Source organism: Aquila chrysaetos, chromosome 10 (genome assembly GCF_900496995.4).
Source record: "Aquila chrysaetos chrysaetos chromosome 10, bAquChr1.4, whole genome shotgun sequence".
Classification (NCBI taxonomy): Eukaryota; Metazoa; Chordata; class Aves; order Accipitriformes; family Accipitridae; genus Aquila; species Aquila chrysaetos.
Window position 1 is genome coordinate 36,257,072 of NC_044013.1, and position 15,759 is coordinate 36,272,830.

At 42.3% G+C, this 15,759-nt stretch overlaps 1 protein-coding gene across 4 annotated transcripts in view; it reads right to left on the reverse strand.

The window, feature by feature from the left end:
- The window catches only part of AP2B1 (adaptor related protein complex 2 subunit beta 1), an 82,504-nt gene that overhangs the window by 57,267 nt on the left and 9,478 nt on the right, over window positions 1–15,759 (reverse strand). For all 4 annotated transcript variants that reach the window (XM_030027490.2, XM_030027492.2, XM_030027491.2 and 1 more), the window contains exons 5-6: window positions 14,634–14,879; window positions 1,863–2,053 (exon numbers count right to left, since the gene is read on the reverse strand). In XM_030027490.2, coding sequence (XP_029883350.1) covers window positions 1,863–2,053; window positions 14,634–14,879 — 437 coding nt within the window. The remainder of the gene's footprint in view (window positions 1–1,862; window positions 2,054–14,633; window positions 14,880–15,759) is intronic.

The window sequence follows — 15,759 nt, forward strand, 5'->3', positions numbered from 1 at the left end:
GTATTCTCTATTTCTGTGATCTCGTCTGTCACTTACAAACACAACTTTAACAAAACAGCTATGAGAAAAACACCTTAGCCCCCATATAATCATTCAGAGGTGATACACGCTTCTGGCTTGCTTGGGGGGGTTTGCTGCCATTTCAACCATTTGTTTCTGCAAAAAAAGGTTTCTGTTACTCTGAAGATATAGGGAAAGAGTGACCTAAATACCCTCCCAAGTCTCAGCTTCACCACTTGCCTCAGTGGATCCTACAATCAACAGCATCCTAAACAACCCATCCCAAGCAGAAGGGAAGTTTGGGTTCATATGGTCTTTCTTGCAGCATCTGTCAAGTTTCTTCCCACCCCCTCCTGCATATTGCTAACCCAGAACAATCTTATTCCCATCTGTGCCTCCTGAAGTTTCTTTCCCTGAAAGATTTGCTTTCAGCCACCCTGGAAGGGAAGCAGCATGGCTAAGTGAAGAGCAGAGGAGTCTAAGTCAGAGTTGGGGGCAGTCCCCAGCCACCCCTGCCCAAGGTCACCTGGCACACCAAAGCTGCTTCATCTCTCCGTGCCTCAGTTTCTCCACACACAGGGGTAACAACATCAGCCTTGCTGTGAAGGAGAACACTATATAAAACTAAGTGCTGTCATTCTCCTATCTGAAATAAGGCAGGCTCCAAGAGTCAAACTCCACACAAAGGAGTAAGAGGAGTTACTGCCCATCCAGTTTTACACACCACTTCAGAGGAATTACGGATAAGGAACTGGGACATGTTCACAGTTGTTCAAACTAGTGGTCCCTTTCTGACATAATAATAATAATACTAGCCTGACACCCTGGAGATCTCTGCAGGTTTCTAGCACTCATTAATAGCTGTTTCTGGCACAGAAACAGAACACAAGGGGGAGGGAGGTGGGGAGGGAAAAAAAAAAAAAAAAAAAAAAAAAATCAGCAAGACTACTGGCAGGCCTTTTTTAAAAAGTGGATTATCTGTTGTGCCTCAAACAACAGTCAGTGAAGAAACCCAACAAATTCAAAAAGGCCTGCCCAGGATTTTGCACTTGGGCTTGTGCCCCTTCCTCCCCCTCCATCCCCCACATCATCTACATGAAATATATCAAGTCTGAGAATTCCCCTGTTCCAAATAATTCTTCTTGCTGGTTCCTTGTTCTCTTGGGTACAGGATATGACTTTTGGCGATTCTGGACACAGATGAGGAGGAGGCTTGAAGTGCATGAATTAACACTCCTCTACCTAAACCCTAAGGTCTTTGTATTTAGGTTTAGTCATTGCAGCTAAAGGTAAAAGCACAAGGATGAAATTGGAGTGATAAGAAAAATCATTTCCTTACCTTTATTTTCAGTTCTACCATATCACAGACCAGTTTTTAGTTGGAAAAAATATTCCAGTCTCAGACCTGTAGTACTTTGGAAGCCCCCAAACCTATAAGGGCTTCTTGTGTCTCAAAGTAGCAAAACCAGATTTGAAAGCTCTGATTTAAAACAGAAAATCCTCCAAACAGTGCTTCCATTATTACAGGTTTTGTCTTGGGCTGATCGATTCTTAGTAGGGCCAGTTCCCATAAGAATTAGACTTTTAAATAGATAAAAGTAAAAGAAAAAAGCTAACAATAAACAGAGAAAGTGGTTCTGCAAAGGGAAGGGGCAGGTTTCCAGCATCAGCCCAAAGTACCAAAAGTTGCCTTCCTTTTAAACCTCTTTTACTTCAAGTCTTATTTGCGCTGTTACAGACCTCAACAGAGACTCCTGTTATCACAAGTCTTTTTCAGGAGTTGTAACACTGCCAGAAGCCTGCAAGTGCCCTGCTACCAAATAACCCCAAGCGGCCCATGCAAAGAGCGGGAACAACCGTACCTCTGAGCTTCGCGATCATCCTTGGGGTTGTAGTTGGACAGGCAGTCCAGGATGAAGATCTGGCCCCACTCCGTGCACTCATTTAAAGCTGTCAGCAGCTTGTTAATATTCTGAGGGTTCAAATCCAGCAGGTTGCTGTTGGGATGAGATTCACTGATTTCTGACAAGGCAGCCACAGCATTTGCTACCACCTGGAAGAAGAGACAAGAAGATGCGTTCTTTGCTAGCACGTCATCAATGGCTTGGCAAGGATTAACTTGGGCTTAGCATGGGTTACACATGGGGAAAAACACGGAGATCCTGGTGCGTGCTATCGGCTGCTGAGCAGCAACCGCCATGCCAGTCATCCAAGCCTTCAGGGACCAGTACAACCTCACAAACAACCTGGTGAGCCAAAAGCTTGACTGTAACGTTGCTCTTTGCCAAAATTTGAAGGGTCTCTTGGGGTGGAAGTGAAAGAATAGCAGCACAGCAGGAGGGGGCTGCTGACACACACAGGAAACATGAAAAGCCAGCATGGGTGCAAAGAGCATTTTGCTAGAGAAATTACAACTTGAAAGTATTTTTGTTGAAGATAAATGAAAGTTAAAATCACCGGCGGACAGAATGGGGACCTGGGACCAGGAAGTCACAAGAAACTTTACTCTGGAGGGAACTAAAGATAGCATCAGAGAGAGTCCACATGGAACAAGTACACCTCACCTTCCTGCAGTCTCCAGAGTTCCACCCTGGCTTGCTTCAAGTAGGCATCATCTCCCCTCACTTCCAGGAGATGCTCAACTGATAGAGTCAAGGTCTCAAAACCTCTAATTGCCCTACTCATTCAGGAATGGATGCCTCTTGCCTGATTTCCCCCTGGCAATCCCATGGCACATTGCTTAATACAATCCGAGCAATGAGAAGAACCGTCTCCTCAGTAAGAGGAGATGTCAGGTGCCAGGCAGCCTTCAGCTCTGTAGCAATTCTGTCAGGTCACCTGGTTTGAAAGCAAACACACAATTTCCATAAAATGGACAATTCCTGCTAAATTTTTAATAACACATATTTCAATTCCAAATAGTCTCCATATCATCCATTTGTCTGCTTTACAGAGACAAGGCTTGCTTAACGCAAGCACTCCAGCACAACTCATCACTGAAAATATTCTTGCTACATTTAAGACTATATAAGGTCTTCTCTTTTCCAAGCATGGATGAAAGGAAGCAGAGAGGAGGTCCAGGGTCCAGCTTGACAAGAGCAAGAAGTGGGAGTGCAACACAATTTTCTAATTCTTAGTTCCATACTCAAGTTCAACAGTTATTCTAACAGATGCCTTGTGAAGATTTTTAAAATAGAAAAGTTGCAGAATATATAGACAAAAATAGAAATTTGCAGACGAAAGTCTCATTTTTTTAACTAACTAGAAAAGGGATTTAAGCCTGAGTTTGACACACAAAACTGATATACCCTATGAAAAGGCATTTTCAGGATATTTTACAATGTATATCATGTCCAGCCACCTCATGAAAATGAAGATTTATAGCATTATTTTCTAAGGGATTAAGCCAGAGAAATGTCTTATCTAAAATAGCCTGATTCTTTGGATTCTTGGACTAAAATAGTCTGATTCTTTGGATGACTAAAGATGTTTTTGATGCAGTACACTGAAAACAAGAACACCGCGACCAGAAAATTCTCTGCATTGTTCCCATCACCGCTTGTCATTAAACCAATATATTCCAAAGTCATTGCACAAGCACAGTAATGTTGATTGTTTTGCATTTCACACCTAGAGGTCAGAGATAGGATTTTGATCCAAGATTTTATGAATTTCATTAGCTGAATGAGCCTTCTGTCACCAAAATCATTAGCAATCAGAACTGCTGTCTTCTTGTACTGTTTTAATGAGTAACTTACTAAGATATGCTGCTTATTCGTCCCATTACTTAATTTGCTTAATTCCTGAATGGTTAATGTGACACAGCATAAAACTGAAGTGAAAGACTGTTTTAATTTCATTATATTTTGGAAGTTTACAAGTGAAGACAAATCATAAGAGCAATTGAAAAGTTCAAAATCATTATGAAAAAGCACTTATAAAATGAAACGAGAACTTTGGAAAAAAAATTTTGAAGTAAGAAAAAAAAGTTACAGAGCCAAAGCATCACAGAAGGGTACCTATCAGTTGGACTCAGGAATAGGGCTGAGGTCTGGCAAATGCATGCACACTGCCAGGCACTACTTTCATTGCAGTAATTGGGCCATGTGGATATCCTAAACCCTGGGGCAAATACAAGTCAAAACAGCTGCGCTTAAGCTTCCTTCCTTGCAGAGTAAGTAAAGTCTATCACTTTGAGTTTGCCACAGGCAAAGGATGCACAGAAATGCTGTTACCATGAGCTGCCTGGTACACACTAGCTCCAACCCAGAGACCTGACTGTGAATGAGGTCTTGCTTTTAGGATCTTTTGGGGCTCTTTTCAGAAACTAACATGGCAGCATACATGCAAGTGTCTAAATCAAAGCTGAGGATGGGACACTACATGACAGCCCACCAGATGTCAGATTTCCATTAAAAGCATCCATGAGAAAGAGCGTCATATGGCAAGATGCACTTAGGAGCATGGGCTGTGGTCTCCTTGAGTGTTACAAAAAAAAGGACTACAAGGGGCTGTGAAACACCTGGTGGCAGCTCAGTTCTGCCAGACGAGCTGGGATCTATAATCTTATAGTCCACAATTAAAGCTGGTCCTCACCTTCTACCTCAGCAGAACAGTGCTGCTGTCAAGTTGGTGACAAGGAGATAAATGAAGCAAAAGGGGATAAGGGAAGGGATGGGGAATATCTTCAAACTTTAAGCAACATTTATTAAAAAAAAAAAAAAAAAAAAGTACTTGCTGGCGATTCGCACTGAACATATTGATATGTTATGGTATGCCAACAAAAATAATTAGCATCTTCAAGGCTTTTTACACAGCCGCAGCACAGTTGAAATGAAAACAGATTTCAGGAACCAGTCCAACATAAACACTGGTTCAAGTATGCATGCTCACCTCTCTTCATTGGCACTGCCATCGCCTTCATTATGAGATAGGAACATAGAGCAATACAAGCTGGCACTGCATGGTTTCATTCCAGTACACAACGACTCCTGCCTTGCTGACAGCTCTCTCTAAGTGATGGCTCAGGCAACATGTAAACAAAGATTGAAGCATTGTCCACAGTTGGGATACTAACAGTTATCACTTAGGTATGGAAAAAAAGTCCATTAAGAACCAGTCAACACCAATTCAAGTATTACATCACCTGGTAACCTAGTATATACTTTGGCAGTCACATAAGTGTCATCAGAAATATTTAGAAAGATGTTTTGGCCAAAGAAAATCTACAACATCAAAGCTGAACGTTAAGTCTTCAACTCAGTTGATGCTTCATCCTTAACAGAGAAACACAAGATAATGAAGTCCAACCGCACTGAACAGCAAGTACAAGGTACAAAGTGATAAAATAAGTTACACAACAGGTTGGGTTTTTTTCCCTTGAAAATAAATAGCAGTGATGATGTACTTGCTGGGGGACATATTAAAAGTAAAGCTAAAGCTTTACAAGTGGTATAGGACAAAGTCCTCCATGGAACTGGACAAGTTTCATAGCCAATACCACACCTTGGCTGAGGAAAAAAAGCCATAAGCTTCTTTAGCAAACAAAGTAGTCCCTGCTTTTCAAAACATGCAACAAGTTCATTCTGATGAGAAACCAACCAGGAGTTGTGTAACTTATTTCACAGATTGGAAGAAGGAGACTAAAAGGACAAGCAACTAACATCTAGTATAGTCTTTAGTTCTCAAAAATAATGAAAAAACCCAAGGTCAACCCACCAGCCAAAGATATGTGAGCCCAAACAGTTAATGAACAGGAAAAGCTTTTAAAAGCTTAATAAGTTAACTCCATGGCAAAATGCCTCACTTGACTTGCAATTAAGAATACTGTCTTTAAGCTAACAGCTACCAACCAATGAAACTCAGCCTAAAAAAAACCACCTAGGAAGTACAAATGCAGAGCAGATTGAAGATTTAATAATAATAATTATAGGTCCCTGGTTTGATGATGTAAATCAGTTCACCCTGGGTACATTTCAACATTATTCAAATGCAGTCACAGCAACATCCTGTTAGAGCACAGTTGAGCCGAATGACAATAAATCTGCTTTTTGGCTGGAACTTCCCAACAAATTTAGACTCTCAGAGAAGTGTCATTGGGATAAGGATAACTAAATCTCACAAGCTCTTACTAAAAAAAATAATAAACCCTCCACTTAAAACTACATTACAGATTTAACAAGAACCCAACATCTTTAAACCCACCTACAGACAAACCCCTTCTGCAGCCAGAGAGACCAGATCCGACCTCACAGAGAGCTGCAGAGGTAGGAACACTGATTTGCCAGTTATTCCTTCTGGCAGCTCAAACCTTTATCTCAGAGCAAATGGTATAAAATACATTAACAAGGAGGAAAGGGGGTGGGTGAAAACCTGAGTGTCTGCCTATCAACCCACACGGAAAAGCTTTGCAGGGGGTGGGGGGACAGGAGGGAAGCTAGGCAGATCTAGAACGCCAAACAGTCAAAGCAATCAGATTATTTTGCTAGCATCCCAGGCTAATTGGGAATTAAACCAAGTGTGTAACAGAGTTAATGAAATACAATGTTCTGCTGCTTAAAACAGGAACCTCTGGCTCACCATCCCATTAAAATGGGGAGAAAATAAAGAAAAGGAAGAAAAATTAAGGGGCTCTGAGAAGATGCTGAGGAAAGGCAGCCTTCCCCACATAGCTGGAGGCTCCTACCCTCAAGGGAGCCAGGCACCACATGATGTTTTCGAGAACAGAAAGGTGCTGACATTTTCGAAGAGCACTCTGAGCTTGCATGGTACGTTTTTGTCATTAAGCACAGACTCCCAGATGGGATATTAGGGGCATTCGCATAGATGCATATTTCACAGGGCCGCTCATTTTCATGGCCACAGACAATGCTGTGTGCCTGAAAGGTCCCTAACAAGTACTAACACAGGCAAACTCTCTCCAGATTACAGGACCCCTACTTCTGTTCATATTGTATTTTTCATCTACAGGCCTCCTTTACTTTGCTTCCCTAGAAATGGTCTATGAACAATTAAAATGGCCCAATCAGGCAAGTCAGAGAGCCTGTATGAACCTCTCACACTGTTAATGCATGCAACGTATATGGCTTTAAATGAAAGCTCTGGGAGACTAACTCATCCTCAGTCTATGTATCATCTTGGAAAGTAACAGCTCGCCTGTTCAGCCTTAATTGTGACAGATTTCCAGGACTCTGGGTAAGTCATTCATCTTCCATTAATTCCATCCCAGGAGATTGTACTTTAGCACCTAAAAGTCTGGAACTGCACTGCTGGATACGTGATCAGTTCCTGACCGTGTCCCGAAAATTGCCTGGGTGGGAAAGACCTCCTGCTTGCTTTTTGCAAGTGGAATGACTTTTTCTGGAGGTGGCAATGAAAGGGAAGTCAAAGTGTTATGCTACCCATGGCGTGCTTGCCCTAACTGGTTTTTGCACTTCCCTGCTCCGACTATGCACTGCAGAAAAATGCCACTTTGTGGCAGACTAAAACTCTCCGCCCGCTCTCATGTCCTTGCAAAATCAGAATGTGTTAGTTATAAGACAGGAAACCATACCTCCCCCAACTGTTGAACTCCTTGTGGTAGGTGGACAAGAAACTGTTCAGGGATGGCTTCAACACAAAGGGTTTCTCCTTGGTACAGCTAAGCCCCACAGTGCAGGAAACTAAGCTCTATAAGAAGCCACCGAGGGTCTGCAACCCCCTGTGCTTCTTCCAGAAAGCACCATGGTCTGATCCCAGCCTGGATCAGGCACCTATCACACACCAGGAAGGTTTCTTTTGCAGGTTTTTTTTGTTTGTTTGTTTTTTGTAAGGCCCTTTGCAATTTTCCTTGCAGAGGTTCTCACTGGCACCATCCAGTGGCAAACAGGGCTGTGTCTGACCCAAGCAGCTATTTATAAGAAAAGCACCAGCTAAGCATCAACAAAAACCTTATGTAGCCCTAAAAAGCAGGGTGCAGAGTTACAAAACATCATAGCCACAGCATTTTTTGACAAATGGTGCTTGTCAATAGCTAGAAGTGTCTGTTCCGATTGAAAATGTAACATCTAGACACAGATCAACAAAATTCCCCAGGACCCTGATTGATACTAGAGATCCTGGAATGATCTATTTGGCAAGACTAACACTTTGGAAATTAGACACATAGTGGTAGCAGTAATTGGAAGAACATGGGTCTCTGATGGATGAATTTGTGAATTAAGCTTTATAGATGAGGGGTCTGGGAGGACAGACTCTGCAGAATCATGGAAATTCATGCATTATCATATAAACTTGTTGCATCTCTCTGCCAGAGTGCTAGTATTCAAAAGGCAGGGAAAAGCAGAGCTTCTATGGAAAGCGGTCAAGACCAGCATCCCTCATCCACAAGCCTACCAAAAACAACAACAAAAAATCACGTCCCACATGCAGGCTTGAAATTCTCTCAGACCTGTTTAGGACAACAACCAGGAGAAAAAACTATCTACTCAGTAAAGTCAGACTCCAGCCTTCCTCTGGACAAGCAGTTGCAGAAGCTCAGCCCGAAGCCACAACCACAGGCAGAGCAAGTGGGATCAGACTGGCTAACCAGAAGCCATGGCATCGATTACAGATGGCAGGTCTTCCTTCTTCCCCAGTTTAAATCTTTGCAGTCTGACTGGTGCAACACAGACACACAGCTGGCTTCTGAACTCTGAACTTCTGAACTCGCAATCTCCCACATTGCCTCCTTCAAGCATCCCACCACATACATTAACATAGCCACTGTTTTATACAGGCTCTTCCGCAACCTCTACCTATTTCATCTCCAGCTTGCTACTGCTAGCTGTCTGCTTGCTTTGCAAAAAGTGTTCCTTTCCCTCCTGGGCAGCCTCATGTAAACAGCAGGAACATCCATTAAAGAGCCCCAAAGTGAAGCCACCACTCTTCATCAGCCCCTAAGCAATGGTCCTGTTCACTGCAACATATCCAACAATGGGTAAACAAATTCCACCTACTGATGCCTACAAATGCCATCAAGTGTCTCCCAGAAGGAAATATTATCTCCGCCTGCAGCACAAACAGATTAAAAAAAACCACAAACCACACTCAGAACCAACACAGACATGGCTGGGGGACTTCAAGATACAGCCTTCATTCTGCAACACCTGGGTTGAAAAGAAGAGGGACATTTTTTGGCCAGTGGGGCAGCCAGGGTACCTTAGAGGCAGCTCCAGGCTGACAACCTGCTGCAGAGGCACAACCCACAGCTCCTAGTAATATTCAGTTCCATACTAGGATGTGAATTTTCAAGTCCTTACAACCTTCATGAGCAGGAATCATTAACTCATCCAGCAGTGGCTGTTCACTCCTTGCACTAGATAAAACATCAGGTGCAGAGGAGAAAACACACAGCTGTGAGAAGTACAAGTTTCCCCATGAGGAACAAGCGCTTTCCTGTGCCCATGAAGAAGGTGGTGTTCCACTCCCTGTTGTATAAGGGAAGTGCCACGTCCCAGACTGCCTCCCACAAGGTCCTTTTGGGACTCAGAGGACCACCAACAGTTTCTCAGCAAGGGGTTCATTTCTCAGCTTTATTATACAGAGAGGGATAAAATTTCTGCAAAGTACGCAGCGGAGAACAGCCCAGGAGGCAAAAGCTGCTTCTGTTTCTAAACAAGCTTGTTCCTCAGGACACAATCTCAGAAAGACATACTGCTTGCCAGCTAGTAGGAAAAAGAACAAAAGGAGGACCTTCTTCCTCCATAAGGCCATCCAGGAAGCCCAAACATACACTCTGAAGTTCTGGTTGGCAGAGGAGGAACCTACATGGCTTGCAGCCTCAGCAGGAGAGACAAGAGAGCACTATGATTCATATCAACAGGTTTTTAGTCTAGTCTGTGAACTACAGAAACTCAGTACTGCCAGAAGGAATTCTGATTAGATCAAGAGGGACCTCACCACCTCTAGTTGTCAGATCTCAATAGATTCCCTTCTTAGTGCAGGTTAATGCTAAAGGCAAAAAAACCTTCAGGCACAACAAAAGAGTTTAATTATATTCCACACACTTGGTGTATTTACTAATCAGCTTCTTATGTGATCTCAGTTTACTCAGTATTGATTCACAACAGTGTTTCTCCCAATAAAATGTGACGTGTAGATGGTGTGAAACATGACATATTATTGGACAGCATGTGCTATGTCTATACAGCCCACAAAACCACGGGAGCAGAACAGCCACACCTGTGAAAGCTTTGATCCAGCACATCACAGTGACAAAGCAGAATATGAAGACGAAGAAATGCTACAAGAAGGAATTAAAAACCCAACACCACCTAGAAAAGAACTGGGAGAAGGTGACATGAACCTAACTTAAGCCATGTGGATAACAGGTAGATTGACAAGAAAACTATTCCATGGCTTAAAAGTTACCCTAGAAGCTCAAGGATTGAAAATATTTGGAAAGAAAGGTTGTTCCATTCAAATATTAAAAGACCAGTAAGACTTAAGATGGATTTCCTCTTAGGTTTTTCTGCTAATATTTACATTCCTGAAGAAAACCAAGCACAGTGATAAAAACCAGGAAGGAACTAGTTACAAAATAAGGTGTCTAGTGATCAACAGCTTTGGTTCTGCTTTAAACTGCTGCCATCTCGTGGTCTTGCTCTTCATCACCAGGGCTCAGCACTTGGCAAGGCTCCAACGATGAGCCGTCATTAGGTCCGATTCACAAACGTCAGAACAAGACAGTATCAGGAAAAAGAAAAGAAAAAAAAGTTTGTCCAAGACTTCAGAGAGCCTCTGGCCATCAGTAGGTGTGTAACAGACCTACCTCTCTCATTCCACTATTACCTGCTGCTGTTGCTGGGTGTGAAAGGCATTCTGCAGTAATCTGCCATCCTGTGTACAAGCAAGAGTACACAAAATTCTGGGATATCATACTGAAATCGTATTTTGTTAGAACATGAGGATTATGGGAGGACAAGCCTTCTGAGTTGCACTATACCAAAGGTACCAGCAAGAAAGGCCCTGAGGACTTAAGTCCAGCTGCAGCACACTGACAGCCCAAAGCAGCCAGGCCCAAACTTTATATTCATCCAGACCTGGTTCTGCTGAGCTTCATGTAAGGAAATGCACAGCAAAAAAGGAGAAGGGTTTGCCTTAAGACAGCTCCGGGAAGAAATGAGCGTTCCCTCTATGGAGGGAAACTCTTCGGCAGGATCCCAAGTGATGAAAAGTACTTCAGGCCCATCTGTAAAATGAGATTAAAGACTCTTTCCACAATCAAACTTCTGCAGTGTAACCACCCAATAACTGAACCATGCCCTTGTATGCGTTATTGGCCCATTGCCTGCACAAGCTAAGACATCTCAGATAACTCAGCTGAAATGTAGTAAGCCACCAACCCATCTGGTAACTTGCCATATATATCCGTATCAGTACATATGCAATTAGAATTTTGAATTAATTCATCCAGGAGAAACTGCAAAGCTACCACAGAGATTTTTCAGAAAAAGCTAGTGAACTACCAGACTCAGGTGTCAGTCCTTTAATCACAACTACAACCAGCTCATCTGGAAGGGTGCAATCCTACAACTGTTCAAAAGATCACTGTATTACTGTATTTGAACAAAGGCCAAATCCTGACAACAAAAAGCCCAGATAAAGGGGGAAAGCACCTTGACTGTGCACCTACAGCACCTTAACAGGACTTCAAAGCAATTCCCTGAACATCGCCAATCTGTTTGCACGATTCTATGACAAATTATTGGTCAAAAAATACGAAAGAAAAAAAAACCCAAACCCAAAATGTTTTTTGACAAGGTCACCTCCAACTTAGACATTGTTATGATAAGGGTGATTTGAGCTGATAGAAACACACATCCTGATCTCTGCACAATTACAAGGCAATTAGCAAGCCACAGATGGAGTTGTTACTCTACCCAGCTAGAATGTTTAGTGCTTGCTCATGTGCTAGAGGCAGCCAATTACACAACCATAATAAAACCCTTCTTGAAGACTATTTTTCAACAGGAGTTTTTTAGCTCCTGCTCAAAATCCTCATTTCTCAGAAGACAGAACAAGTGTGGGTTTCCTGTCTACAAAATTCTGCTTCATTAAGTGTCTAATGTTGCCTATTTCCACAAGTCATCAAAAGAGGAGAAACATTTCTAATATAAATATGAATGAGTTTAGATAACAGGTTGCAATGATTGAGATGCACCATTTACAGAGGAATAGGCCATAAGGATAGATCCATCTGTACCATTCTTTTCAGTAATCTTTCTTTTGATAGCCAATACTGATACATACATTTTACTGAAAAAGAGCTTCCAGGCAGGGCTGCATTCTACTTGATCATGGAGAAATACCTTAATAAATATCGACTTGCACACAAATATAACTTATCTGGCAAACGCAACTCCTGGCCATCCGGAACCCCCACTGGAGTTTCACATGGAGAAAGCAGCAATGAGCTGGATGGTTTGACTAAGAAGATGAACCTTAATTAGGGGTGGATAGCTCCTGTACTTTTGAGGGAATCACTGTGCCACAAAGGCGTGAATTTCAAAGGGGACCAAAGTGATAAACTTAACTAGAAGAAATGTCTGCATCTGCTAAAAATTGTAACCAGATTAAATATTGTATTAAGTCAGCAGCTATAAGAGCCCCAAACCTGATAAAATCTCTCCCCATGCACCCTTAAAAAGCAAGAATATAATGCCCTGTCTATAGTAAAACCTGGGAAACCAGTACACTGAACACCAGCCACATGATCCTCTCAAAGTCTGCAGATCTGAAGACACACCACAGGCCTCTCCATCACCATCACTCCTCCAAATTGCATTCTCTTGCTGTGAATCCTCAGCTTCAGGAAGAGCAGGTGAGTACAACGTGAGGCAGGTACTGTAATCCTGCACAGCTTCAGTAGTTGTAGAGCTGCAATCAATTGCAGCAGCTGCAGAGGTTTTGCTGTCCCAGTCCATCCTCATTACCATCAAGAAGGTCAGTAGTTGTACTGATGTTTTATTAGGAATCCCTATGCTACTTTTGGTGGTTTATTTAGCAAATGGAGCATACACCGCCCTTTGGTATTTATCCTCTTCTCTCCATTCATTTAAGTCAGTATTAAGTTAATGTACTTTTGAAATAGATATTGGTGCTCTCATAACAGCCAATGGTTCACTTACCAAAACTGTTAGTTCCACAGAGATCAACAAGCAGAAAGGGCAAGCAAAACCTTATTAATTTCTCCTGAAGTACCACATCTTTTCAGCCTGAGCTCCTCAACTCACATCCATGTGGCTGTAATCAGCAGAAGAAAATTAGAGTTGGAACCAAGGCTAGAAGAGTAGGTTATATCCCTGTCCACAGTGCACTCCATTGCTGCCTGTGAGCTAGTGAATGCCAGGGGCCAGCATTTAAGTGGAACTAAAGCAGCCCCATCAAGTACTTTCAGAGGCTGCAAGGCACACCCTCAACATTAAATTAAAAAAGCAGGTGTTCCCCTATATGCCTCAAAATTGCCTAGACAGACAGAGCATCTTCAACTGGTCATCAATATTCATGCAGAAACCTGGCATTAAAAAAAAACATCAGGGAGGGAGGCATACAAAAAGAACAGCTTGTAAGAGCCGGATATCAGAATCAATATGCACCTATATCTTCTGATAGGCACCACAGCTCAGACTTGTGCTTGTGAAAGTCAGACACTTAGTTTTACTGTCTCTAGAAAGCCATAAGAAAAGCAATCAGCAGCCTTCACCCTCCTACTAAAGGGGATGGTGCCTTACCACCTGCACCTTGTTTATCCAAACCTGCCCAAAGACAGCTATAACAGGACAGCAATTTGCTTTATGTGGTTTGATTCATGCACCATAGAAAGAGCTGTTAGACCTGCACTAATGTGAAATTATGTCCTTAAGTGGAGTCAAATCAGATCTGTGCTCTAAAAGCTAAAAAAGTAGCAGTCAGATCCTTAAACTCTGAGTTAAACTGAACTGCAGAAGTTTTCTTCTCCGCTAAGAGTTATGACGATATCAGTATGCTCACTGGATTCTAGTAGATCACAGGAAAAAATATTGAATGAAAGGATTATGCAGTGGGGCACTTCATCAGCCACAATCTTTTAGTTACAAAGTAATAGTGGAAGATGCCTGGTGTGGAAATGGACCCTTCATCAACCGTGATGAAATACTGATTTAGTAGGTAAAGTACTCCTGTGAAATTCTTGGTCTTGATCTCCACCTCTGCTCTGATGACTCATTTAACTTTATTAAAAACATAAGCATTGATTTTTCTCCACTCATTACAGGCCAGTGGATTTATCTGCATTAGTGAATGAATTAATCCAACCTCTTACTCCAAGAAAAGCCAAAGCCTGCAGGAAAACAATAGCTACAAGCTGTGATGAAGGTAGCAGCATCAAGTATTTTTGCTCTTCTGATTCATCTGCCCAGAAGTTAAACTTTTGCTGCAGCACTCAAGACAGGCAAAACAGGCAAAAGCCAAAACAGATCTAAGAATAGAAAGTACTTCCTGTTTTCTGAGGCAACAAGTGTTCTCTAAGCAATGCATTCATCACAGTGCACCAGTTGCAATTAAAAAGCCTTTGTGTTTCTGATCATCTGCCCATTACAAACTCAAGCAATGCGCTGGAAGGACATATACATTACCATGGGATTGGAGTCTGCAATCAGGTCGCGCAGAGAATCCAGAAATCCTTGGTCCTCCACCATCTGGGCATTGATGTCATGCAGCTTCGCCACACAGACAGCTGCAGTCTTTCGTACATAAGGGTCTTCATCCTTCAGACACTTGCGAAGAGGCTCACACAAATACTCAGTGATCTTGTCCACCCTGATGCATCCCATTGTACGGACAGCCAGAGCACGGATGAGAGGGTTTGGGTCTTCACAGTCCTGCAGTGGGACAGAATATGCAGTAAACAAATCTGCACCACTAGCCACTGACACCTTCCCTGCAGCCAGAATCAGGCTGTTCTTATTTAAAACAAAAATATTCTCTCTGCTTACATGCTAAAAAGAGGCAATTATTTCAGATCAGGGATTAAAGGTGGTACTTACTCATTCACAAAAACATTCTACACTATCTCAAGATGTTTTCAGGCTATGATAGCTTGTAAAATTGTGATCTCAGTGTTCCTTTGGTTCTCCCAGGCAAAGATTCTTCAACACGATCTAGCAGCTACAGCTAAGCTAGAAAGGCAGCTCTCACCACCCAAAAGCTAGCAACAGGCAACTTTCAGACAAAGTAATATACTGGTTTCCAGTCTTACTGGTTTGAAAGAGCAAGAAAATATAATGGGAAAAGTCAACAACTAAACACAATGTAACAGTCATCAAGGCCTATTTCTCACAGGTAATCAGTTCTAGACACAAGCATCCCTTAAGTTTGCAACATATGAAGCACTAAGCAAAGGCTAGTCTAGAGGTGCTTTTCTGATGAGGAAAAAGAAAAAGCAGAAGGGAATATAACACTTCATACTTCAAGACTACATAATTTTCCATACATCCAATCCATCTGCACCTCTGAGCAATGCTCCTCCAAAATCAGCCTATAAAAAGATGGCTGCAGAATGACCTACAAAAGCCTATGCTACATTTACCTTTCACTGTTTAAATTTCCTACAGCTGAAAAAACACCTGAATGCATCAATTCTAAATCATACAAGAGAAGTGACATGTCTTACCAGTGTATTCAACACCTTGAACTGAACTGCGCATGAAGTGCTGAGCTAATGCAGACTAGCGTCAACACTTTCTCTACTAACAGTTGTCC